At 38.8% G+C, this 25,977-nt stretch overlaps 2 protein-coding genes across 10 annotated transcripts in view; both read right to left on the bottom strand.

Annotated features, from left to right (window-relative positions):
- The window catches only part of ppip5k2 (diphosphoinositol pentakisphosphate kinase 2), a 43,017-nt gene extending 31,407 nt beyond the window's left edge, over positions 1–11,610 (bottom strand). For all 4 annotated transcript variants that reach the window (XM_079449245.1, XM_079449244.1, XM_079449243.1 and 1 more), the window contains exons 1-10: positions 11,288–11,610; positions 7,039–7,316; positions 6,524–6,719; positions 4,155–4,245; positions 3,703–3,788; positions 3,249–3,403; positions 2,542–2,643; positions 1,307–1,468; positions 935–1,056; positions 682–783 (exon numbers count right to left, since the gene is read on the bottom strand). In XM_079449245.1, coding sequence (XP_079305371.1) covers positions 682–783; positions 935–1,056; positions 1,307–1,468; positions 2,542–2,643; positions 3,249–3,403; positions 3,703–3,788; positions 4,155–4,245; positions 6,524–6,719; positions 7,039–7,194 — 1,172 coding nt within the window. In that variant the 5' untranslated portion in view covers positions 7,195–7,316; positions 11,288–11,610. The remainder of the gene's footprint in view (positions 1–681; positions 784–934; positions 1,057–1,306; positions 1,469–2,541; positions 2,644–3,248; positions 3,404–3,702; positions 3,789–4,154; positions 4,246–6,523; positions 6,720–7,038; positions 7,317–11,287) is intronic.
- A 1,125-nt stretch (positions 11,611–12,735) lies between these two features.
- The window catches only part of pam (peptidylglycine alpha-amidating monooxygenase), a 31,738-nt gene continuing 18,496 nt past the window's right edge, over positions 12,736–25,977 (bottom strand). For 4 of the 6 annotated variants that reach the window (XM_079448672.1, XM_079448674.1, XM_079448673.1 and 1 more), the window contains exons 14-25: positions 25,594–25,665; positions 18,545–18,686; positions 17,238–17,354; positions 17,064–17,136; positions 16,521–16,731; positions 16,193–16,396; positions 15,801–15,919; positions 15,525–15,624; positions 14,812–14,865; positions 14,212–14,487; positions 14,075–14,137; positions 12,736–13,554 (exon numbers count right to left, since the gene is read on the bottom strand). In XM_079448672.1, coding sequence (XP_079304798.1) covers positions 13,376–13,554; positions 14,075–14,137; positions 14,212–14,487; positions 14,812–14,865; positions 15,525–15,624; positions 15,801–15,919; positions 16,193–16,396; positions 16,521–16,731; positions 17,064–17,136; positions 17,238–17,354; positions 18,545–18,686; positions 25,594–25,665 — 1,610 coding nt within the window. In that variant the 3' untranslated portion in view covers positions 12,736–13,375. Of the gene's footprint in view, positions 13,555–14,074; positions 14,138–14,211; positions 14,488–14,811; positions 14,866–14,986; positions 15,317–15,524; positions 15,625–15,800; positions 15,920–16,192; positions 16,397–16,520; positions 16,732–17,063; positions 17,137–17,237; positions 17,355–18,544; positions 18,687–25,593; positions 25,666–25,977 lie in introns of those variants that run through there. The other 2 variants (XM_079448676.1, XM_079448677.1) reach the window with 1 other exon arrangement.

The raw sequence follows: 25,977 nt of genomic DNA on the forward strand, positions 1-25,977 counted from the left end.
TTGAGAAATTTTGAAGAATGTAGGAAAACAGAGTTCTCGGGCACCTTTGACTACCATTTAATTCTTCCTCCTATGGTTGTCAATGATGTCCCGGAACTGAAAATGACTAACATTCTTCCAAATATCTTCTGTTCATCGAATTTATACAGATGTGAAATTACATGAGTGACAGAATTTTCATTTTTGGAGGAACTTTCCCTTTAAGTTTTTGTCCACACCAGCTGTTGCATCACATCTGGCTATGGACAGAAAGTAATCGGTGAACATTTTAAACATGTACAACTTTAGCCCCCATTTTAGAACTTACCAATATGAATCAGTCTTAAAATCATCATAAAAATGTTTAGCTTCATGCCAAAGGTGTGCTTTGACCCGATGACACGATTAACACTTTTAGGCCGGCTTTGACAGACAGGGCTTAGTTTAAGCAAGGACTAAAGCGTAAATTATAGTTGTGCGTAGGACCTATGCTGTATGCTGCGCTGTGATTGGTCTCTTTGAACCCCTCCCTCAGGTCCAAAAACTCAATACAATAGCGTCATGTTTACTCAAACGCATTTCTGAATGAATTATCAGAGTAAATTGAAGTCAAGTTAAGACAGTCAAGACATTTATTTTAGTCTAGGACTAGCCTTAAGCCTTGTCTGTGAAAGCAGGCAGTGATGTTTTTTAAGGACATACATGGTTCCTGAGGTTGTTGGAACTATGGGAATGTCTTCAGCTTCCAAAGGTATAGACCAGGGGATCTGAAACTGTGGGGCCAATTCTCTCATGATGATATTCCTGTTGTACAAAAGAAAAAATGAGTTGATTTTAGCTTAAACAAATGTGTGTTTGCATATCATGGTATCCATGGAAAAATGTATCTCATGAAGAAACTGAAGATCATAAATATTAGTTGTATAGCTAGCAGGGATGGTTTTGTTGTACTAACCCCAAAATTTTTGCGCAGTCATCATAGTATTTCATGGAGTTCTTTACGAAACTGAAGCCGTTGACATCACAGACGTATGACTGGCCGTTTGCACGGAGTAGGTCGAACCCACACACTGTTTGCTGTCATCGGAAATGCTAACACCTCAGTTTATTGTGAATAATGCAAACTGAATGAAACTAAAATATAGAAAATTATTTGATTCATAACTCATAGCTCCATCAATAACTGTCATATATTACCACAAACATATTAAAATACACATGTGTATGTTGATATTAATACAGATTCAGGCACATCTCAATCATATTTTTTATGTGTGTGGTTTATCTAAGGTGAGTTAAGCTGTTCACACCTTTATTGATGATTTACCTTAAAAGCCAAACAGACTTTCCAGGCGATGAGTTTCTCCCTGGCATTAAGGATGACGGGATAACGGACCTCCTTCCCCTCACTGTCTCGCTCCACCTTTCCATCCAGAGCGGGAGATTTACGGGCCTCTGCGTGAGCATAGTCAGGACCAACAGTATACACCTGACGGAGAGAAAAATATCACAAAAAAATTCCAGATTCTGTTTATTTTACCTTTATATAACAACCCTACGTTCTTCTCAACCAAACTTTGCCATCATGTGTCCTGGCGACACCCCAGATCTTGTCAATGGCACTAGCTGGATCAGCACTGTGATACTGACCACTCACTTGTTGGGAGAAGAGTACTCATCCCAGCCTTCATCCCAATCGGATCTACAACTCCAAGCAAAACTACTGCCACGTATCAACACAGCCCTGACATCAGTCACAGAAGTTTGCACACGCTTTGCCAGTGCCATTGAAGGGGCTCTTAAGGAACGCCCAGACAACAGCGATAAAGGACCAACATCCATCACGTCTTCTACAACTTGGCAATGGCAACCTTCGGCAAGAGGAAGAAGAACCCAGATTGGTTCGAAGCATGAATAACTGAATTTAAGGCAGCCATCACAGCCAAACGTACAGCTCTGCTAGATTACAAGCGGGAGCCTTCAGGGTAGTCATTAGTTACACTCCGGAAGGCCAGAAATGGCACCCAGTGGATTGCCAGGAAATGCGCCAAAGACTATTGGCTGAACCTCTGTCAGAGCATTCAGCTCTCCGCGTAATGTGGGAACATCCGTGTCATGTATGAGGACATGAAGAAAGCATTTGTGCCATGCACCACCAAGATCGCTCCCCTGAAGTCCGCTACAGACTACCAGCAGCTGTAATTGAGGGAGATTGTCATCACCTCCTTGCCTGAGATGGAGGAACTTGATATCTGCCCATGTTAGACGAGTATTGGACGGTTTAGCCACAGCAGGCACTGCAGTTCCAAAACAGACTGACCCAGGCGCAGATACTCCATTGTCTCTCGAGACAAAGGATGCCGATGATGGCAACCCTATTAAAAGCAATCTGGAACAGTATTCAGTCATTAAATACCGCCAGACAGAATACATTCCCTGACATTGTACTAAAGCTGTATGACCTTCATTTTAAAATAACCTTTTTAAAGAATCGAACCTTTTTAGTTTTGTAATAAATCACGCAGGACCTCATTACTTTTAGTTATAAAGCATTAGATATACCTTCACATCAGTCCCATCTGTAGGCATGAATTCCTCGTAGATGTATGATCCAGTCTTTCTGACGTTACTTTCAGGGGAATAGACACTACTTCTGCTTCCAATCTAAAGGAGATACGGTGATCAAAAGTAAATCAAAAGACAATGCAAAACATGTGTTTGGCACACCATATACAGGTATATGCATATATTAGTAAACCTTTCAATACAGACTTATCAAAACATCTGCCGTGTTATTTCCACCTGACTAAAATGGGATACTTCACCCAAAAATGCAAATTCCGAAGTTGTTCCAAATCTGTATCAATTTCTTTTTTCGATGAACCCAGAGAAATATATTTGGAAGAAATGTTTATAACCAGTACTTTGACCCCATTGACTACCATAGTAGGAATAAATACTTTATCCTTTTTTGTTCTGTTGAACACAAAAGAAGATATTTTGAAGCATGTAGGAAAGCGAACAGTTCTAGGGCACTTTTGATTACCGTTGTCATTTTTCCTACTATGGTGGTCAATGGGGTCCAAGAACTGTTTGGTCCGTGCAAAAATACCTTTCACGGTGTTCATCAGAACAAAGAAATTTATACAGATTTGGAACACCTAGAGTGTCATTCATGACTAAATTTTTGGGTGAACGGTCCATTAAAAAAGGATCATTCGAGATCAAATTGAAATGCACTTAAGCATTATTGTTTGTGTGGGCCACACCTTGCGGAAAAGCCGCTGACTGCCCCCTCCTGCTGATGTTGGGTAGTAGATGTAGACGTTGTGGTCCTCAGCGCTCACTGGCTTCTCAACGAAAGGCTTATGAAAGATCTCTCCATTCACCTCCACATGGTCCTCTCCTTCCACTAGATTACATTCTACAAACACAATACACGAAACCAAACATAGACCTCCACCTTAAGTTACTTTTGAGGTTATTTTTAGTTTTTTTTCCATTTCTATAGGCCATTCTTTGGTTGTGCCCTTTCAAATTAGCTCAAGAAAAATTGTAACAGTATATAGAAATAATATTTTCAAATCTGATTTACGGATACATTTCTGCCTCTGAACATGAAACATAATAAATGTCCATCCCAGAAGAGTTTAAACACATTATCTGTCTCTTTCATGAGGTTAAGTACTACAAACTAGGTCACTGTGAGCTTAATAGACAAACCTTCTGGTCTGGCAGGGTCTCGATTCAGAACCGCATAGCGTGGGAGCTGTATGCCTTCTGCCTTCAGGATCCCATACACCTCTCTCCTAAACATGCAACACACAAAAGTCATAACAATACACGTGATAAGAGAAAAACAAGCGCTACCATCTGGGCTACATGACTGAAGACGTCACTTAAAGATGAGATTCTGTACACAATAATGTGTTCCCTCCCTCACAGAAGAACACGGGCCTTCAAAGTGAGTTTTAATGCCATCATACAGCCGCACTACAGGCAGAATTCAATTACATGTGAAGTTCATTATGTGAAGTGCATTAAGCACTCGAACACTAAAGAGTAAATGGCTGAAATGCAGGAGTCAAGTAACAAACAATTCATGTATCCACACCTTCCTGCAAGCTTTGGGTTTTTGGGGGGTTGGACATTCTGAGAAGAGACATTGATCTCACCTGTCCTGAATACAGTACTGCATGTCCAGATCATTGATGACAAACGGATTCCTCAGCTTCTCATAAGCCACCGCTTTATCCAGCGGGAATCCTGTAAGAGAAAACAATAGGTGAATAAACATGCGTCAACGTCAAATAAACCCAGAAATTAAAATTCTGTCATCATTTACTCGCCTTTGAGTAATCTGTATACAGTTCTTTGTTCTGGTGAAGATATTTGAATGTAGGCAGCGAACCGTTCTGGGACACTTTTGACTAGCATTGTATTTTTTCTACTCTGGTAGTCAATGTGGTCCAAGAACTGTTTGGTTACAAGCACTCTTTCAGATATCTTCCTCTGTGTTCAACCAAACCAAGCAATTAAAACAGGTTTGAAACAACTAGAGAGAGTAAATCATGACAGAATTTTCTTTTTTGGGTGAACTGTCCCTTTAATAAAGCCATGTCCAGACTTAACAGAAGCGTGGTGAGAATAAATCTGTTTTCACAGCTACTACAATACATGTGCTTGTTCACAGACATGGTGAGTCTGTCCGTAAATAATGCTCAAAATGAGGAATCTGAAATACACAAGGTGACCTGTGACCCTTACCATAAATCAGTCACATGTTTATAATTCATCTCAGTGTTTACTGTACATGAACAGGTCTTGTGAGGTTCCTGTAGTGCGGCATGTGTTAAAATGACATAAGGTCAGAAATCATTTGACAGAGTCAGTTCTAACCTTGTGAGGGAATCACAGAACACAGCCCATTCATCACACACTTTTTCAGTAGTTTCGGTTCATTATAGCTCCAAGCCAAGCAGCAAACACATAACACACGACATTATAAAACTTTAAATAAAAGTAAAGATTTGAATGATAAAATATACAATTCGGTAACACTAAAAGTTGATCATAATAAAGATAATTGTGTTCTCTCAAAACATCATTTTTGACACAGGAATGAATTCTTTATTTTAGGGCTTTTTCTGCTGAAATTCTCATAACCTTGACACTTCCTGATTGGTCGGACTGCATTTTATGTTGTAATTCAAACAAAATATTGTGAAAAAAATTGGATGTTCTACTAGACGTTATCAAATTACAAAAAAATTATTGACAGAATATTAATGTATAATAAAAATGAAGAAATAGTGGAAGAAAGACGTGTCCAGGACTGCTATTCTCATCCTATGTAACGTTTTTTAAAGACTGTTTAAACACACACAAAGATATTAACATCAAGTTTGATTTCATGTGAAGAAATAAATCTCCTGTGCGTTATAAATGGTGATGAATTAAGACATTAATTTTAACCCAGGCATTTCTTATATAAGAGGTAGTTGTATTCAAGCGAACATCCTTTAAGCGTCAGAACTGAAACCCCCCATGTAACTGTTATTGACACCAGGCCCATGCACCGATCTATGACAGGTTCAACACCGCCTCCACAGAAGAAGATCAACGATGACTTCTCTAGCCCCGCCCACTGGTTCACGAATGACCAGATAGAGCGAGCCGTTAAAAAGATGGCTAAATATTGTGCAGTTCAGGACACCTTTAACAAATAACTTTAATGTAGTTAAAAACATAATATTCACTTGTCCAGCTGTGTACACAACGTTTCCCCTTCTCATTACCGATACTGGATATTTTCCACATTTAAAGACATTTTACAAGTATATTATTCTATAAAAATATAATACATTAATGTCTATTTATGTATGATTAATATAAACTTGCTTAGGCATCATGGCTTCACTTGTTTTTAGCAAAACATGCTATGAGATTGACAGTTTTAAATGGATACGGTGAATGAGAATTTGTGTTAATCTCTCAGTAAGTTTTGAAATGAATGTCTTTAAACATATCATATTTTGTTTTATATGAATATAAAGGAATTTTTTTCATACCAGTGTTTTCAAGAAAATCATGTTCGATATCCAGAACATTTGCTCTCAGGTTCCCCATGTGGTTGATAAGCGCAATGGTCTGTTACTAGTGTTGTAAATAATGTCGCTGTGTAAGGTTCCCTGTGGGCAGCGAAATACACAATCATTTCTTGACTAAGTTGATTGAATTGAAACGATGTAAATAATGAGAAACGTGGTTTGGAAACTCTTCGGGACGGCAGGGGATGGGCGGGGCTGTGTGTACCGACCCGAACACAGAACTTACAGAGTGTGCATGTAGCCGTGTGAAGCAGCGGCAGTAAAATGTGTCTGGTTAAGAGTTGTTCTACCACTGAAATAATTTTTAAGACATTATTTTAAGGTCGAAAAACTACAAAGTGTTGCTTTAAAACCAAGTTCACCCAAATAGACATGAAACTCAACTGTTGTTGTCTATTTCTAAGAACGATTGGCAAGACAAGCATGCCACTAACCTTTGGAGTGGAAAGAAATGAGACAATCACAGAGCGGCCAGTTGTCCACCGGCTCATTGAGAACGACTTCCTCCTCAAACGTGACCACTGTGATGTATTTGAACAGACACAATCGCTCCAGAATCTCCTTCATAGGTTTAGACATGGACTTCTTAGACATGGCACAGATACCCACCACGATCTGTCTCTCTGGGGGCTGAAGTGACCACAATAAAGTCAGCTCAAATCTATATATTTCTGGATATACTCATCTGATTAAAAATGACATTGTCTTTAATATTGTTTAATATTCTTAAAGGAAGATTTTAATTAAGAAATAAACATTCAGAGAGACACAGAGAGACACAGAGAGAGAGAGAGAGAGAGAGAGAGAGAGAGAGAGAGAGAGAGAGAGAGAGAGAGAGAGAGAGAGAGAAAAGAGAGAGAGAGAGAGAGGAAAAAAGAATATATAACTTTATTATTATCATCATCAAATTAAACAAGATGCTGATGAGGATCTGCATATAACAACATACCGAATCATACTCTTCATCATCCTCGTCCTCTTCTTCTACGTTCTCATAGAGGCAGTCATAGCCAAGCACTCTGCCCGGGTCAAGAAGTTCATCCGCCTCTCCATCCTCACCACCCACAAAGAAGCGTGGATGGTCGGCGTCTTCATTCACAGACATGTTCACTGATGTCGATCACTCAGCGAGTTCCAGCAGCGGTCAAAGCTGAAGGTTACAGCTGGTATGATCCAGCTTCACACCCGTTCTCCTGCTCCTCACAACCATTCATCTTTAATGGTTCCCTATAAAACAAACCACACCAGCATAACGCCACATTTTTAGTATTCAGGTCACAATCATTAAATGATCGTCTCCTCGTAATTATTTCAGATAAGTATTGGGAATCCTTAGAAAACAAGAGTGACCTGCAGTTTCTTTTGCATTCTGCATCCGGTGTCCTTGATCTGCACATTTGAGTAATATTAGCTTTGTATGTTTTGCATCTACACAGCAAGACCCTCATATCTAGTTTTAGTGCTCTAGGCAGTCTTTTCTGACAGGGTTAGAGGGTTTACGATAAACCCGATTCGGTACATATCTTGATGCTGGGTTTACGATAAGATGCGCATCACAATATTTTGAACAAAATTAAAAATAAAACTGAAATTCAAATGACATTCATATTAAAAATATTAACAATTTCAATAACTTTGTGTTGCACATACAACTTAAGAAAGAACATTTTGAGTCTTACACCCTGTCCTAACCAAACGCGACGCCGCGACACATGATAAAAGGAATCTTTTCCATGTTAATCAGAGGTTTTGTCCTAACCAGACGCGACAGGGCTGCAGGACGAGCAACGGCCTTTTCTATTTTAGAAACAGTTTGTATTTCTGCAATGTCGCGGCTCACAGCTCCACCCACACAACAATCTCAATCGATGTTAGGTCTGCACCTCATGAATATTAATCGCCAAACATGGATGATGACAGGCTTTATGCATTTGATTTCTAGGTTCTGAAACTCTAGCAAAGCATCCCTGAAGAACATGAGAACATGATGCATCTCTCTGCATTTGCACTCTTCAGCTGCAGCGCGGGAGTGTACGTTGACAAACAAAAACCGTTCTGATTGGCCGTGTATTGTGATTGGTTGTCTCGTCCCGCCCCTTTTTCGCTTTTGGTATGGACAAACAAATTGCTTATCGCAGGAATTTCATCGCATCGCATTTGGTTAGGATGCGATGTTAACTGAACCTTCTTCACTACAGGTTTGTCGCTGATAATAAAATGTGCAATATAAAATGAAATTAAGATCATTGTCAACTCAACTATGACAGCAAATTTTGTCTTTTGACTAAAATGCCATTTAGTTTTAGTCATATTTTGTTTTGGTCGACGAAATCATCATTATATTAAGTCTACTAATATGTAACTGTTTTAACAAATTTAATTGGTGTAGTTAAATGTTCCATACGGTGTTGACATAATTTAACTTAATCTTAGAATTAAATGAAACAAGGTCATCACCTTCATTTACTATTGGGATATGCATTGTTGCAACACAGAGAACATTAGACCATGAGCGACATGTACCAGTTCATGCAGTCTCAATCTAACTCAATTCAAATGACTTGTTCGTTAACATTAGCAAACAACACATTTGCGCCAGCAAGTCACGATTCAAGTTTGATGTGTTTTAGCGGCGATTGTGAAGGAAAATAGGAAGCTTTGTAAAGCACCTGTAGACACAGATTGTGTTCTGTGCTTCCTTCTCCCAGAGACTTCTCTCGACCGCATACTGTATGTGAGAGAAGCACGAGAGTAGGTCGATGCTTGACCGCTCAAGCAATAGAATTCAATCGTTAAGTATCTCCCATCTCATTGTAACATTTTTGCATCACGAAATATCGTAAAACGAAGTATCGTTTGTTACATCCCTAGTCAGGGTCACTCTATAGTAAATAATATTAGTTATTTATTATGTTCACATTTCTAAAGCATATGATTTCTTCATTGAATAAATGAATTGTCATTAAGTTATATTGTCAAAGCCTTAAAACAGACAATTAATCGTCATAATCGCAATTATTTAATAATCGTGACAGTCTTATTTCTCGAAACAAATGTGAGGTGTAACATAGATTAAAGTAGTAAACATGAATATAAAAAGATAACATACAAATGTAGGCTTTAAGCAAACTGTTTAATTAAAAATGATCAAGAGGTTAAAATATTACCTTTTCATGACATCATTCTTTGAAATACATTTATTTCTGTACGTGTAATAAAAAAGGTTACAACCGGTGCAAAAACAGAAGCAAGATAGCAACAGAAGCAGCAAAATCAACTTGTTCTCTACTTCCTCAACTGCGTGATGTCAGACACATCGGTACAGAAATCACTGCCATAAAAGCAACACATCATCATGACCTCTTTGACATTCGTACAATACTTGGGCTGAATAAACATATGATTATATCTTAATGCTACTCTGACTATTTCCATGTAAATAAGGTTTGTCTTGTTTGTAGCTTGCTAGCCTACAAAGCTTTTTCACAGATGTTTATACAACATAACCAAAATACACACAAATAACTACGTTTACAAAACAATCCAGCTGCATGTTTTTGCATCTCTTTGCATAGCTATGCTGATGAAACTCGATTTTCCATTAGGAATCTTTCCTCATTTTTAAAGGTTCAATTTTTTTAATACAAGTTATCTTCCACCTGAGAAATATTTAGAAATGGCAGCACGCACGCATTCTGTTTCAAGCTAGTTGATTCCTTAAGAGTGGATTCAATCTGTGGTGTAACATAAGAACTTCAAGGTCGCAACCCTTTCCATTCTTGAGTTTAAATTGGATTTTTATTTGAATAATGAACAGTTCAAAAGTCACACTGTTGTTGGCAGTGTATGTCATAATGACTGAGATATTCAGGAATCTGCTGACTTTGGTGTATCATTGATATTTCATGCACCTCTGTTGTATGTAAACAAGCCGCTGTGCTGTTTGCAGCTGTAGAGCTGATTCAGGATCAGTCTCTAGCTTTTTCATAAAGTGCTGTATTCTAGTTCTGAATGTTGATATTTCCAAAGCAAATGTGTGAGCCAATCATAACTGTGGGTGTTTAGTCTGAGGTCATAAAGGACCAGCAGCTGCTAAACCGAGTGTTCAGACGGTCAGAAAGAAATTGTAAATATCTTTAATGTGTTTTTGTGCAGAAAACTTGGTTTCATCATTATACATTACATAAAATAAAGAAATGGCATCAGATAAAAATAGCATTTATATATATATATATGTATGTGTGTGCAAACGTCACCCCCTAAGCTCAAACATTAGCCTAGAGTTCAGTACATTCAGAAAAACTTGCTTTTAATCGTCCTCCTGCATTTTTAACAGCTTGACCATTTCATTTCTTTTTTGTATGAGCTTGCTTTACCTGTAAATTCTCTTTGCATGTTAGTTCTTATATAATTCTCTTTCCTGCCTAAGGGAAATTTCCATATAAGCTGGGAAAGCATTTGCGGTTATATACCTGCCTTTTATTATATCCCCGACTACCCTGTAGTCTCAGCAAAAGGTTTTTACGTTATTTGCAATGACACCATCTAATGTATTGTATTCTTCTTAGTATGCATTATATATATATATCCTATATCTAGAGAGAGAGAGAAAATTGAACTGAATTAAACTTCTGTTTTGTGACCTCTTTACTGCTTTTGATGTTAAAAATGCATCTACCGCAGCTAATGCAAGTGCAAAGTTTACACACAGCCCTAGTTTTGTAAGCTAAAGTTGACATTCCGTTTTTTGTCATGTTTGTTTGTTTTGCGAAGGTTAAGACTGCGCATGAGCATCTGTCACCTTCACCACTGACCAACACAACACACAACGAACACAACACATGACACGTGCACTGCCACAAGCATTAGTGTAAAATGACACAAAATTCATATCGAAGCAATGAATCCGCATAGTGTCATTGAATGTGAAAGCTGCTGAAAATGTCCATTTAAACATCATTTAAAGCACCACCCTGTGGTCATTCATTACCAGCAACTATTAGTGTCCATTAAAACGATGAGAGTTCGCGGTCATTACTGCGGCAGAAGTGAAAGCAGAAGGTCGGTGATGTGATGTCTGATGTGGATCTTTCAGCAACTGATGACACTTCATGCACAAAATGTGCCGCCGAACACAAGCACGTGCTTGAGGTCAGACGCGTTTAACGACATTCACACAAAACACGCGCTGTTCTTACCTGATGCGGGTCAGTTCGGCTGAAGTCAATGTTTGTTTAAAGTCTGGACGCTGTTGTCTTTGCTGTCCACACACAGTCACAGTGTGAAACGAGCTAGCTTAGCACAAAGGCTAAAAGCAGTGAAAACATCTGCATCCTCCCTCAGCTAACGGACTTTCACGCATCGTCTGTTTTTTATATTCTGCGCGATGTTTTTATCGCTAACGTCGCGGACAGACTGCGGCACGTGTGTACACATATACTCGTGTGTGATTGTGATTCTGACCGACTTTTGCTCAGCTTTAGCTTTAATATAAACACACCAGATGAAGGGGCGTGGCGTCTCGGGTGACGTCACTGGGAAAGTGGACCAGTGTGTCTTTGAGTGGTTCAGTCGTCTATTTACTTTGTCTTTAATATTTTATTAACATGTAATAATCCCCTCTAAGCCTCGTTTATGTTTGTAGGATGTCCTCCGGGCTTTGACCCTCGGTGTTCTCACTGTCTTTGTTTTTACTGTTGTGCAAGTTTTCTCTGTCATTATTCAGATCATATATTCAAAGAGCCGAACCACTAATCATTTACTTCAATATATTTGCCGAAACATTTGACAGGATATTAGTGAATCAGAATTAACATTAAAAACGGTAAACAGCGGCCTCTATTGTAAGCTATTGGACAGGTTTCCGGCAGTGTTTTACTCAAATAATAATGTACAAAAACACCACCCTAATATTCTCAACATGCATTCATATACTTATGGTTCCTATATGGTCCCTACATTTTAATATAGATTTGAACAGATTAAAATAAGATAAAACAGCTATTCCTAATGTTTATTTTTTCATAACACATCTATATCTTTCTAGTTATATGCCAAACTATTTTATTGGGGGGATGTGGGCTGTACATATAGATGACATGTCTCTTTAGGTGGACTTTGTAATGATATCTTTCAGCTGAGCCTGACTCAAAAACAGTTTGTTTAACATTTCAACAAAACATTGAAAATGTTCAATGTCAAAGTAATTCACAAGATACTGTGATGTAAAAGGATAAAATACCAGTATTGTTTTAATTTGAAGACCCCACCAGCAGATGGAGACGTCACCTGAATATAAGTGCACTTCCTGTGTTTCTCCTGTCATTTCCTGTCAACAGCATATAAAGGCACATAGCATGTTCACCATTTAAAATGTGCAAAAGTAGTGCTAGTCTACCTCCATTGCCGAGTATTATAATTTTTCATGTTAAATAGCTATTTTTGTAGTCACAGAATGATTTGACATCGTTTATGATACAAATGATTACCAGCCCTGTGTAGAAGCTACTCATTCTGATCAAAACGGAACACAGTAACTAATGTGATGTATATAATTATACAGTAAAATACAATATTACAGATGTTTAGTTTTGTTTATCAGGTTTACTATGATATCCAGTGCTCAGAAACAACCGGACGAAAGAGGTGATGCTTTGCAAACACTTTATTACACAAATAACATTGTTACTGAAAATAGTTATCTTGCAATAAAACCTCAGTATGTCACAACAAATATAAGACACCTCACATTAGCTCTGAAAACGTAGTAAATACAGCCTTAAATAAGTCGTCTTTTCTCTTTTTAATCGAATGCAGCAAAACAGAACTTAAATCACAGGTGACAATAGCAGCTCGTAAATATGTGGCACATTTGTAGTAGTATATAAGTGCTGCGGAAGGCGAAATACATTGTCCAAAAAGGCACAACCGTACAGAAAAACAAACTGTCATGAATCAAATGCATGAATCGGTTATACACCGTAATGCTGTTAGACTGATAAAGGATCTGATAAGATCAACTAACCTTTCATTATTAAAACAAAATAAATAATCTACCTCTACCTCTCTGTTTAAAATGAACGGCTTTATACTCAAAATGAACATTGCTTCGCGTTTCTACATGGTGTCTAAAACAATCATAAATTAAAGTGGCAGTGGTAGGTCTCAGGGGACATTTCGCACAATGAAATGTATCGGCAGCTGATACAAACTAATACATACATGATTAAAGTACATCCTGACGGCCGCAGCGGGAACGCCGGTCAGCTTTCACTGAAAGATATTTGTTAGGGCAGCGAAATGGGGGGAGGCGGAGCCGAGTACTCTTCGTTCTCAGAGTCCGTAGCATCCTCTTCGTCTTTCTCCAGGTCGCTTCCTTCAGTGCTGAGCCTGTCGAAGCCGTGTCGAGTGTAGCCTTTGTGGCTGGCGAAGAAGTTGCCCAGGTTCAAGGTACCCGCCGCTTTGCCTGTGAGTGAGAGAGAGACAGCTTACTGAAAACCCCCACATCTAGTATACTCTCACCACTAACACAAGGGGCAGAGTAAGAATCTGCTTACCAGCAGTTTTCTCTTTCAAATCATACATTTTCATGGCTAGGTGTTGCTAAGGTGTTCTAGCTGGTTGCTAGGGTGTTTCATTTGGTTGCTAGGCATTGTCGGGTTCTGTAATCTGTTTGCTAGGTGGTGCTAAGGTGTTTTTATCTAGTTTCTAGGTGTTCTTGGTATCTAGGGTGCTACTCCCTTGTTACGTTCTATAACCTGTTTATCGGGTGTTGCTGAGGTGTTCTAGCTGGTTGCTAGGGTGTTTTAACGTTTTCACTTGTAACTAGTTGTTGCTAGGGTGTTCTATGTGGTTGCTCTAGCTGGTTGCAAAGCGTTGTTCGGTTTCATCTGTTAAGAATAAAATATAATTGATCTTGTTTTAAGGTTATTTAGACATTTAAACTGAAATCTAAACCAAAAATACAGATGAAGAAAAATACTTACCTCTTAGTTTACCCAAGATTCCTCCTGTTGATCCTGACGGTTCCAACTTCACCTCACAATCATCTTAAAAAAAGAACTCCATCAAAGCAAATTCACGTACAACAGTACACTACACCAGACTGAATATGAACCGTTACCTCTGTACATGTGGCTCTTTCTCCAGCGCATAAAGACGGCAACAGCGATAACAGCCACCAATGGGACGAGCAGTAGAGCTGTGATGACAGCAGGGGACATGCCCCGAGCACTCTGATTGGTCACCGTCTGCGGTTTCTCCTCCTCTTTGGGAGATTCCAGCGACTGGTGATGCTGTTTAGGTGGCACCTCCTGGATTTTCTGTACATTTACCTCTGAAGACTGAACTGGAGACTTCGGTAATTGCTTTATATCGGCCTGCACAAATGTTTCCGTTTCTAAAATAACAGAAGGCGGAAGAATAATATAAGAAACTCTGGGAAATGATTCTGTATATTACTGAAAACATATCGAACACTTTTTTAATAAACAATAAGCCTGTTTAAGGTCAAACAAATCCATTAACTGAAGCAGTATCATCGTTGTCCATTACATTACGAATGTATAAACACAAATATTATTGAATCATTTTTGGTGTCTTAACTTGGTCACCAAGAATATATCCATTGGTACACTGAAGACCTCTTTTTGGATACCAGGAACATATAGGGCCACTGATGCGCTCAGTGTGGGTCAAAATGAAGACAATCCAAACAGCTTACCTTCAATTTCCTGGACCTCAATTCCACCTTTTTTAACAGAGCGGTGTTCTGTCTCTGAAATCAAACAAAATTAAATACTGTAGGTCGAGGATCCCGTATGTCTTTTATGCGGATCATGAACATCAGAATAAAAATAATTGTGCTAATCTGAGAAGAGGCATACAAGACACGTGCAACAGAGAAAACAAGCCACATTTACTGTTTGGTATTTATTGACTGAAGGTGAATACATTCTGAAGGAGAATACAATCTTCACAATTCCCAATTAACCCTTTTGAAGTGAAAACCTCATTCTAATACAACCACCACTTTATAATACTAACAGCAAACACATATCGGTTTAGTTTTTGACTTGTTTTGTTTAACACTTTCTGACCACTGTATGTTGTCATATTAAGTTAAATTAAAATGGATTTGAATATCTTGTTAATATCAACAACACTTGAAATGACATCCGTCTTGACTGAAATGGGACACAATGGGACACAAGCTTGATGCTGCTTTTCTATAGAAAAACAAAACAAATTTCAAAAACAAAGTAATAAAAGTAGCATAATACCTAAATCAGTAGTAATCTTTTCTTTAGTTAAAATCGTTATTGGCAAATATGTCCAAATTGGTGGATCCTTAACTGCTTTTGCAAGTTGTTAAACTGATGTAATGGTTTGACACTTTTGACATTTACTGTACTGCTGAATTAAACATCAACTTACTCTCAGACTGAACAAACTTCATCACAGAATCAGATCCCGCATCTCCAACGAAGCAACTCCCATCCGATGTCACTACAATATCATGTGGTAATTTAAATTCCTAAGGGAGTTCAGAAAAAAACATATTTCTATAATGTTCTGTTTACAACTTTCACAGTGTCTGCTGAATATTACTGCTCTCTCTTCTCCGTAAGAGTTCAACGCGGACACATACAAAGAGTGTTTTTCAATGGACTGGGTGAGTGTGTAAATATCCGTGCAAGCTCTAATAAGTACCTGTGTGTCTGGACTGAATGAATCCAGGATTTCCTTAGTTGAATAACTTATCACAAAGCCTCGGAGGGGAGCAACCCGTCCATATGGACCCTCACCATTCACCGCGTAGATGAGACCACCTAAAACAACACATTAGCATTAATAATGCAGACAACATTAATATTGATTCACGTTTTGCAATCACTCATCAAGGCTTCTGTGTGCTTTTGAACACCTATTTGCAACCAAGATCAAAAGTCCAGTAAATTGAATCTGTTAGTGATGAGCTACTCATTACACCTGGGCATTCATCATATGAATTTAAAGGAACAGTTTAAATAGCTCATCCAAATATTCCTGTGTTTGCCGTATTAGCATTAATCTAAGAACAGATCATGACCTATCATGCCAACCTTGCAAAGGTGAGTATGCGATAGCGAACACTTCTCCTCCAAACTCGTCTTTTTTGATCTCCTTCACAAACTCGCCGGTCTCTGCCATGAAGCACTGAATCCGTCCATTGTCCCGGTCGGCCACACACAGCTCCCGTTTATCCGGCAGGAAAGTCAGGCTGTGTGGGATCCTGAATGGGATGCGCCGTCTTCTGTCTGAGAAGCCTTGGACACCAGGAAAAACCAAACAAAGAATCTTAACATTCAACCTTGCTGATATCAGCGAAATGATGTGATTTTGCATTACTATGACTGTAGGGGTCTGAATGAGAAGTGATCTTGTGTTTACCTGCCCCCCAGTGTGTAATATATTTGCCCTCGGCTGAGAATTTGAGGATCCTGGAATTGCAGTAGCCATCTGAGATGAAAATGTTTCCAGTGACGGGGTCCACGGCCACGTCTGTAGGTTTGCAGAAATGACTTTTGTCACTTCCCGGTTTGAAAGCTTCTCCGAGGACCAGAAGCTGTTGATCTTTTCCATCACTGCTGAGCTTGAAAACCTGAACATGGACAAAGATCACATCAGTCACACCGCTGGCTCATTTTGAGTCTTTCTGACTTTTTCTAGCATCTAATGACTTTTCAGTCACTTGGGATTACTGAACGATGTTCTGAGAGCTCTTTATTTTGATGGCCTTGGAATTAAGTTTAAACAACTCTTTTGCATAAAAACATGTAAACAATGACTATCACGATCATGTACCGGAAAACGTAAAATAGTTAAAAAAAACATTTATATAAAGAAATAAAACATCTACGTTACAAGACACATCACTGTTTAATTTTATTTTGAGGTACAGACAAATAGATTATTATTTGGACGTGTCTTTACCTGATGCAGCGCTACATCCGTCACCCAGTAATTATCATCCTTGTCTGTAGTTATTCCGTGTGGCATATAAAACCTGTTCAAACAAACATGTCAATAAATAAATAAAAAAATGCGTGCAAAAGCAGCGCATTGCCCATATGAACAAAACACAGAGGATGTGGTGTGAAGTCTTACGTGTTTCTTCCGGAAGCTCTGAGCACTCGTCCTTTCACTGGATCCAACACCACGATAGTGGACTGTTGAATGGGGCCCAGAGACTTCTGTTGGTAGATGCCATTCCTGTTGAAAGAACTGTCGGGCGAAAGAAAGGTTGATTTTAGCGCAAGACCTTCTTTGTTTAGGAATGACTTTAAAAATGTTTTGTGGTGAGGCCATGAAACCCCACACAATCCTGATTTAATATAAACAAAAATGTTATAGTGTGATTCTATACTGCGATTCTGACTTCAGAAAATATGGAAAATGATTCAGCCTAACTAAGGACCAATACACATATAAGTCTGGATCTCTGATTCGTAACAGGGATCCTATTTCCTTTATTCTGCAACTCTCCCAGAAAAGAACGCCCATGGCAAGGCGAAAGAAATAGCCCACCCACATGCCAACCAACCACATTATGAAATGTTTCAAAATACAAAGACCCGGTTATCAAGATTGGCTGCGCTGTGGGCCTCCAGCTGCAGCTTGTTACTCTTCCTATAGTGAAGTTTAGGTGTGTGTGTTTGTTCACAGCATTTCAGTGATGGATTTTATATAAATTGTGGATATAACATTGGATTTGGAAATGGTTTGAAACTGATAGATGGTGCCGCCCCAGTGCTAAAACATGAACCTCACACGGTTAGTCAAACTACGTCATATGTCTGTGTTTGGTTGGCAATCGGCGCGTACGTGCATAATGTAAAAAAACATGAATGGAAATTATCGTACAGCTGTATCTCTCTTTTATAAATGTGATCAAACTAAATACTAGTACGAAGATACGACGTATGCAATACTACTGTATAGGTACTGATCGGCAGAAACTGCGTGTGTTACCCCATCTTTAAAGGACAAAAAATATCATGTATTTGTAAAATGTAGTTGAGCAAAAAGTACAGCAATAGAAAATGTACTTGAGGGAAGAAGTTTACTCTCCCCCTCTGACAGAAAAGATGGTAATGTTTATTATTATATTCATATCTAGAGAATACAGCCTACATTTATTAGAGGATTAACTATTTACTGTAAATATTAGTAACAAACTCAACTATTAAACCTTAACGAAGCAATTTTATAAGATACAAACACTCAATCCATTTACTTCAGGCATTTTCTTCACAAAAATGTTTCATAGAGAGCGAGATTAGAGTTTGGAGAGAGAACTGCACGAGGAATAGGTTGACGTTCACTATGTAGAATTGTATATAATTCACAAACTTGTATAAGCAGTTGGATGGAGCAGAATGTTTAATTGTATTGAGTGGATTTGCAGAACATACTTGATTCCCCATGTGTGATCTCCTCTGTGGAAGATGACCAGGTTCTCATCAGAGTTTAGAGCCAAACCAGCCACCTGCCCCAACTGCAGCTCCTCCTCAGGCCAGTCTGCCACCTCCACCAGATGACTCTCTGCACCTGCACCTGCGCACACACACATACAGAGGTCAAAACATACGGCCACGGACCAGCAGATAAACCGTGACATAACACGATAAACGTGACGGGTCATTTATAATGCTTCCGGTATCTCTCTGGAGTCTGACTCTGCATCATGACGGGGAATAAAGAGGAGAATAATAAAAGCATCAGCTGAGGAATGAACTGCCTGTCACTGGAGAGGTTAACTTTGGGCAATACAAAGCTGCCCGAACGAATATGATATATTCATAGGATTAAAAGGGAGAAAAAAATCACCAGCCAATTGAACAACAGAAAGTGATCTCTCTTACCCACAACCCAAGGTAACGCGCATGAATCTCATTTCTTACATTTATAGTGCTAACATTTTGTATGATTCGCTTCATACCAAATCTAAAGAACTAAAATCACTTTTAGGGTATATAGATAGAGTCCTCCCGTTAAGGTTGCTTTCAGCTGTTTTCATTAAGCTCCTTTGACAATGCCGGCAAACTGAATACTGTAGAAAATACCGCATGACCACAAGCATTACATTTACAGCAGCACATAAACAAAGAAAAAATGGTTTTCATCAGGTCAAAATAATGGAAAAGATGCTCTGTATTTGTCAGACCTCAAATACTGCAAAGAAAACAAGTTTAAGTTCCCTTTTAAGCAATGGATTTAGGAAATGTGCATTTCTTTAACCGGTTTTCATGTGTCGTTTCATGCTGTCAGTCCTTCACATTGCTGTTGGTTTACATCTAGAAATGATGATTAAATGAACATTTGGAGTGGTCTCTTTTTAAATATACTGTTAATAAAACTAACGGTAACTTTGAGCAGCTACAAAAACTGAGAATCTAAAAGAACTTCCACAATGTAGACGCCTATTACTGAGGTTGATCAATATTTCAGTTTTTTCTGTATATTCTATTTCCTAACTATCACTCTACTCATAAACCAAACCCCAAACTAAACCTTTCTGCATTTTGACAATATCAAATGGCATCACTTTAAATAATTGTTTAATGATGGATTTCCACCGTGGGGTCCACTGACCGGTCCCCACCATATAGATAGATCCGATTTTTACAATCATTATGGGGACATTTGGTCTCCACAATGATAAAATGAAACGCACACAACAAGCATACTCTTCATTTAATACACCTGGTAAAATGTTAATGCAAGTATCTAACACAATCAGCAGCAAGAATCACAAATGGTTCGAGCTGATTGAAAGACAACAGGAATTCATATAAGCAACAGAGGTATGCAGGAGAGAATCTCTCTAAACACACAAAACACCTCAAAGCTTGAAGCAGATTAGCTTCAGCAGTACAAGATCTCACTGGATGCCACTCCTATCAGCTTAAGATCAAGAGAGGCTACACGCTCACCCAAAGTAGAGTTTTAATTTAATTTAATATGAGACAAAACCACAGTTATGTGAAGTTGAACTAAAAGACAAGACGAGAAGATGTAAAAATGTTAATGAGGTGATGACGGCCAGTGAAATGGTTAAGAGAACAACAATGCATAACAGTCAACGCTTAAAGAGTAACGCCAATGTCCTTAAAATGACATTTCATGTGGTCAAAGGCGTAATTTGTGGGAAGGACAGCACGTTTTCCTGTAGCTCAGTGTTAAGAGCATTGAGCATTGCGTAAATGTTTTGTTTAGGGGCCATTAACATGTAAAAGTTGTGAAAAACGCTGTAGCTTTCTCACCATTTCCCGCTGCTCACACTTATGCGGAGAGCCGCGACTTCAGAAACGCGGCCAGTATGAAATGCGTGCATCAACCGTGTTCATAGAGCTTGCTTGTGTATCCAGTGTCCAAGCACAAAAATGCATTTTTAGTCACAGCAATAAACTGTTTGTAAGTGTAATGCACTGCAACGGCCAAGTGACCTTCCCCCAATGCCACATACTGTGAGATCTGGAGTCAAAAAGCAGAGTAGGCAATGGACGGACCGCCCACTATATATGAAAATATTCCCAAAGAGTTATTACAGAAACAATTGATTAAAGTATTCATAGCTTTTGTCCCCACCACTTTTCAAAGTTACGCCACTGCATGTAGTGTGTAATGTCGCTATGTGCAAATGTAAGCAGTCTGTCAAGTTGTAAAGCCGAAAGTGAATGAATAAGGTTATTAGCTTAGGAAAAAAGGGGTCGTCTCGGAATCATGCAAAAGCGTGATTTTTTAAGTCAATTAAATTTTTGTTCCGGGTCAGACTCCGTGTAATGCCAGCCAACGCTCAATTTGCGACACTGCACGCGAGAGACCAATCACAGCAGAATAGACCGACAGAAAGGAGGGGATTGGACAGATGAATCGACGAACAAATCATTTGAGAATGACTACCTATTATTAGAAAATGAAAATGTTTTTAAGCCATGTATGTACGTAAACTTGTTGTAGGACACTCCATAAATCAAAACAGACCTTAAAAGTCAGAAAATATTTACTCTAAATATTTACATTTAATATGCCAACAAAGGATGCTAGCGCAATATTTTTCAATAATATAAAATACAAATTGCCGAAACCACATGTAGCTTTTTGCCCAAAACGGGAACTGACAAAAAGATCACTGCGATGACTAAATGATCCAGACAGCTCCACAAAGTCTGCTTCTGGAGGCTGTGTATTTATTTTAGCAGCCTTAAATGTCAACATTTGAGTCAACCAAAGAAAAGCGTTTAGGGCGGGATTATCTGTTTTGCTAACCAATAGCCGTCAGGGGATTGATCGGAAACCTAAAAAAAGTTCTTAAAATTATTTTCGGAATTTACCCTCATAGAATATTTAATTCTACAACATAAAAAAATGTTTATCCAGAAAATAGACTTTTAGATTAATCCAACAACTAAAAAACAATCTTCCAGTGCACGAATTCCACTCAAAGATTCAATCCATTCTATAACACTGCTCATGTTCCAGATACTAATGTTCCAATAAACTTGTGCCGTATGTATTGAGCAATGAGATGAAAAGCCGAATGATTTTTGTTGGGGTAATAAGAGGAGTCCCAAACCCACCTTCTTTCTCCCCCCGTGCAGCACCTGTCCTGCTCTCGGAGGGGCGGACAGTGGACTCTAACTGGTGAAACTTGTGCACTTTGTCCCTCACCAGAACTGCATCCCCTCTGGCTTTGGCGCCTAACCATGGCCAGCCCATGTCTTTCTTTTGCATTATGCTATCAATCTCTGCCAGCAGACGTGCCTGGGCTCGGGCAGCCTTCGCAGGGTTATACTTATGCACCGGGACAATGTCATCTCTCTCCCCCAGCACTTTAGAGAGAAGCGAAAAGAAGTCACCTGCACATGAGGAAAGAGAGGTGGAAAAGTGGAAAGACAGAATAGGATGGGTGATGTGAATGAAAAAAAAGAGAGATTGAAGTCATTGAAAGTGGGGGAAGAGAAGTGGTGCTGGTGGTGTTTAATATATTGCATAGAGCAGGGGCTTACATAAAATATTTCTCACGTTAAAGTAATGGTTCACCTCACAATGAAACCTCTCTCAATATTTACTAACCGTCCGTCATGCCATCCCAAGCACATGTGAATTTTATCAGTTTGTAATGTCCCTGGACAGTCTCCAATTTTTCAAGTGTAAAAAAGCTCCAAATGATGCCAGCAGGTTAAAGGAATAGTTCACTTTAAAATGTCATTATAATTGACTAATTGATTATAATGCCACATGTCATACAAGCCATTGAGTTTATTTCTTCTGTCGAAAACAAATTGAGCCTTGAAAGCTTTCCAGGGCTCTTCTCCAAATAATGGACTTGAACCTGGGGCTGTTGCTTAAAGCAGCCAAAACACACAGAGCTTCCACATATCTCATGTTAATCTTGAGTACATACAGAATAGTATCACACCCTTCAAATATCCGTAGAGTCTTTAGTTTGATCACATTTATAAAATACGGATACAGGAGTACAATTATTTCCTAAAACATGCTACAGATGGGGTTGGTGGAACTATAGCATGTGTGCACTCATTGCCAACAAAACACAGACATCAGTTTCACTCACCAAGTGCGGTTCATGTCCGGCATCTTTTAGGGCCGCTCCATCTATCAGTTTCAACTGACCAAATCCAGCGTTATATCCACAGTTTATATAAAATTCATCACCCAAATGCAGTGAACAGACAAACACAGCTGAACTTGGCGAACATAGTTTAAACTTTACAATGTTAAATGTGATCAATTTGTCCAAAACGAGTTGGACGTATCTTTTCTTAATCCTTTATTGGACATTTCTCCCGGAAAAATATGCGGATCGCCCACGCATTAACCATGGAGAGCGGGAGAATGAGCATGTGCACAACGGTGGATATAACGCTGGATTTGGAGGTTGTTTGAAACTGACTGATGGAACGGCGGTCTCAGCCCTAAAAGATGCCGGACATGAACAGTGAGTCTGTCTTTTCTTGGCAATGTGTGCGCACGTGCTTTAGTTGGGCAACAACAATACCTGATAGAATGCAGTCAGAATGTCCCTACAATTTGAGATGGGGGGCAAAATTTAAAAAGTTTGAGGTTTTGCCTCATTTTTAAATCTTATAATATGGAATAGTATAGTTAAGCAGTATCCCACAAATAATGAGCGCAATACCTCGAGTTAATTTTTTGTTCCAAATTTAACGGGTGCAAATGTGATGTTGACTTTATACAACAGCCCAATAAATAAAGTTAATATTTTGCTATTTTAGACACAACAATGTCTGTATTTGCTCAATTTAGCCAGAGCTATAAAGGCAAAGCAAAACAGTTTGTCTCCGAGCAACACAGTGACCTTTCTTTCCTGAACATTTTGCTTTGAACAAATCTGGCGAACCATTTACATCACAATCATATGAATGAATAACTTAGTCATGACTACATTCACCACCAACTACTGGCAGTTTTAGCTTCGAGTATAATGCGTGAAAGAATAACTGCATATTTCCATATAAATAAAAAATTTTACCCAAAAAAGAAAATTCAGTCATCATTTATTCAGCCTCACTGTCCAAAAAATAGTGTGCAATAAGTTATATGTTGAAACAAAATATTTCTTTCTGAAGCTACTTTTTGGAATGTCTCTTTGGTTAACATAATTGTCATGATTATGCCGCATCATGTCATATTTCTCTTGGTTTAGTGGCAGGATCATGACAGAGTCTCATGTTTTGTGTGGAGAGAGGTTTTTATGGCCCTTATGGCCTTCCATACACTCTCTCCAGTCTCGTCTCTGTTCCTGTCCTCTCGTCTCCTCCCTACACCTGTTCCCCTCTTGATTTGGTCCCTTATTTAATGCCCTTGTGTCTTCTGTCTTGTGTTGGTTCATTGTGGTTGTGTGGTGAGTCCATGTGTCTTGTTAGTTTAGTCCAGTCTAGTTATTTTGTATTGTATTCAAGTTCTCCTAGTCTTGTTAAGTTTAGTTATTCCATGTTCCTGTGTCCATGTCATGTTTTGTTATGTTACCCCCACGTGGGTCTTTGTTTTGTATTTATTTATTAAATATATGTTAACCCGCTGTCTGCACCTGGGTCCTCTGTCCGTGTCTCACCCACCACGATCATGACAATAATAATAATTTACATTTTTCTTAGGTGTTACCAGAAATTATGTATGATTAATTTGCAATTAATAGGTTTAATTACTGGCTACATTAGGATTACTTAAGGTAAGAAGACAGAGATTAGGACAGTGAAGGGAAACGGGCGACAGGAGCTTTTCTACATTACAAACTGCTGGAAAACAAACAAAGCTGGAGAGCGTGCTGGGACCGCTGGGGCAGAGAACCACAGCAAGGCTAGAGATTACTCGGTCTTCAAGGAAAGGAATCAGGGCTGGTGTTTGACAACACACATTCCAACAAAGACTAGATCATTCTACCATATCAGGAAAATCTGACCTTTCCTGGGTACGGTACATCGCTTCTCATTCAAACTCATCATCTCAAGACCGGACTGCAACCACACTTTATTGTCCAATGTTCCAGCTATCGTGCCTAACAGTGTGTCTACACCGCACGCTTTTAACTTTTTTTAACTCTTTTTTTTCTAATGGGTTTGTCGTGTTGTGCTGCACTGTACCTAGATTTTTTAATATAATAATTAAAATTCGAGTGAGTTTGTAATGTCTTTTGATAAGTTGCATCGCGCCAGTCACAGGGACTAAACAGTAAACTCTGGAGATGTTTCATTGGCTGCAGCCGGAGTCTCATAGATGGCGTCCATTGCAGGAAGCTCACAGAGAGTTTGATGCCAAAATCACTGAACCAGACACCTCTGGCATCGGTAAGACAGGTGGCTGTGTGGTCGCCTCCACAGTCAATCATGAATGACAGTCAAGGCGAGCAGGCCTTCTGAAAAAGCATCTCTCTGATTCAACCATGCGGCACAATGAATATGCTTTATCCACATTTAGAGAAGTATCAGTATTTTTTCATTTATAAGATACTTTACACATACTCAGTAACTGACAGTGATAGACAGCCATTGAATAACCCCATTCTTTTGTCTCCATACATTTGCACTGAAATGCCAACAAATGCAGGATTAGAAAGTCAATCTTCTCAGTGGCATCAATAATACAGAATATTTACAAAAACAGGAAAAGAAGGAAATGTATTTGCACAAACCAACTACAATGAATCTACTGTATGAGAGAACATGTGGGAAGAAGTTCACCATTTAAAACCACTGTCACAACACAATACGTTGTTGCACAACACATCTGACAGTTGCTTTCTGAAGTTTTGTACTAGTAGTCAGTAATGCACATCTATTGTGTGGCCTACAAAAAAAGATGTGCATTCTGGTGGTTTCTTTCAGATTTAATGTGTTATTGTATTTCAGAAGGGATGTGTTTCAGAACTCTCTTTTTATTATGTCTTTGATTCCAAATAATGTAAAACTCCACATACCCTGATCTAAAACCTCTTCTTCTTCTTCTTCTTCTCTCATGGGCTGCTGCAGCTGCAAATCTTTCACAGCATCTGTGGAAATAGAAAAAAACATTGTGAGAGTAAGTTAAAATCTAATGTAAGGTGAAACTAAACACTCGCATGCGTGAGTGCTCCATCTAAAAATTGTGAAATTGAGGAGCAACCCACATGTCGCACTTTGCCATAACATAGCCTAATAAAAATGTCAGAAACACAGATGCCACAATAAAGCAATGCTTGGGAGTTTCCGACCTTAAAATATTCTCTCCAAAAATATTTAAGGGGTAAGACAACTGGACAAATTAAACTGCCTTTGCTACTTAAGTAGTCCTCTATCGGCTGAAATCACACTTGTAACTTTGG

The sequence above is a fragment of the Barbatula barbatula genome (assembly GCF_947034865.1).
Source record: "Barbatula barbatula genome assembly, chromosome: 24".
Classification (NCBI taxonomy): Eukaryota; Metazoa; Chordata; class Actinopteri; order Cypriniformes; family Nemacheilidae; genus Barbatula; species Barbatula barbatula.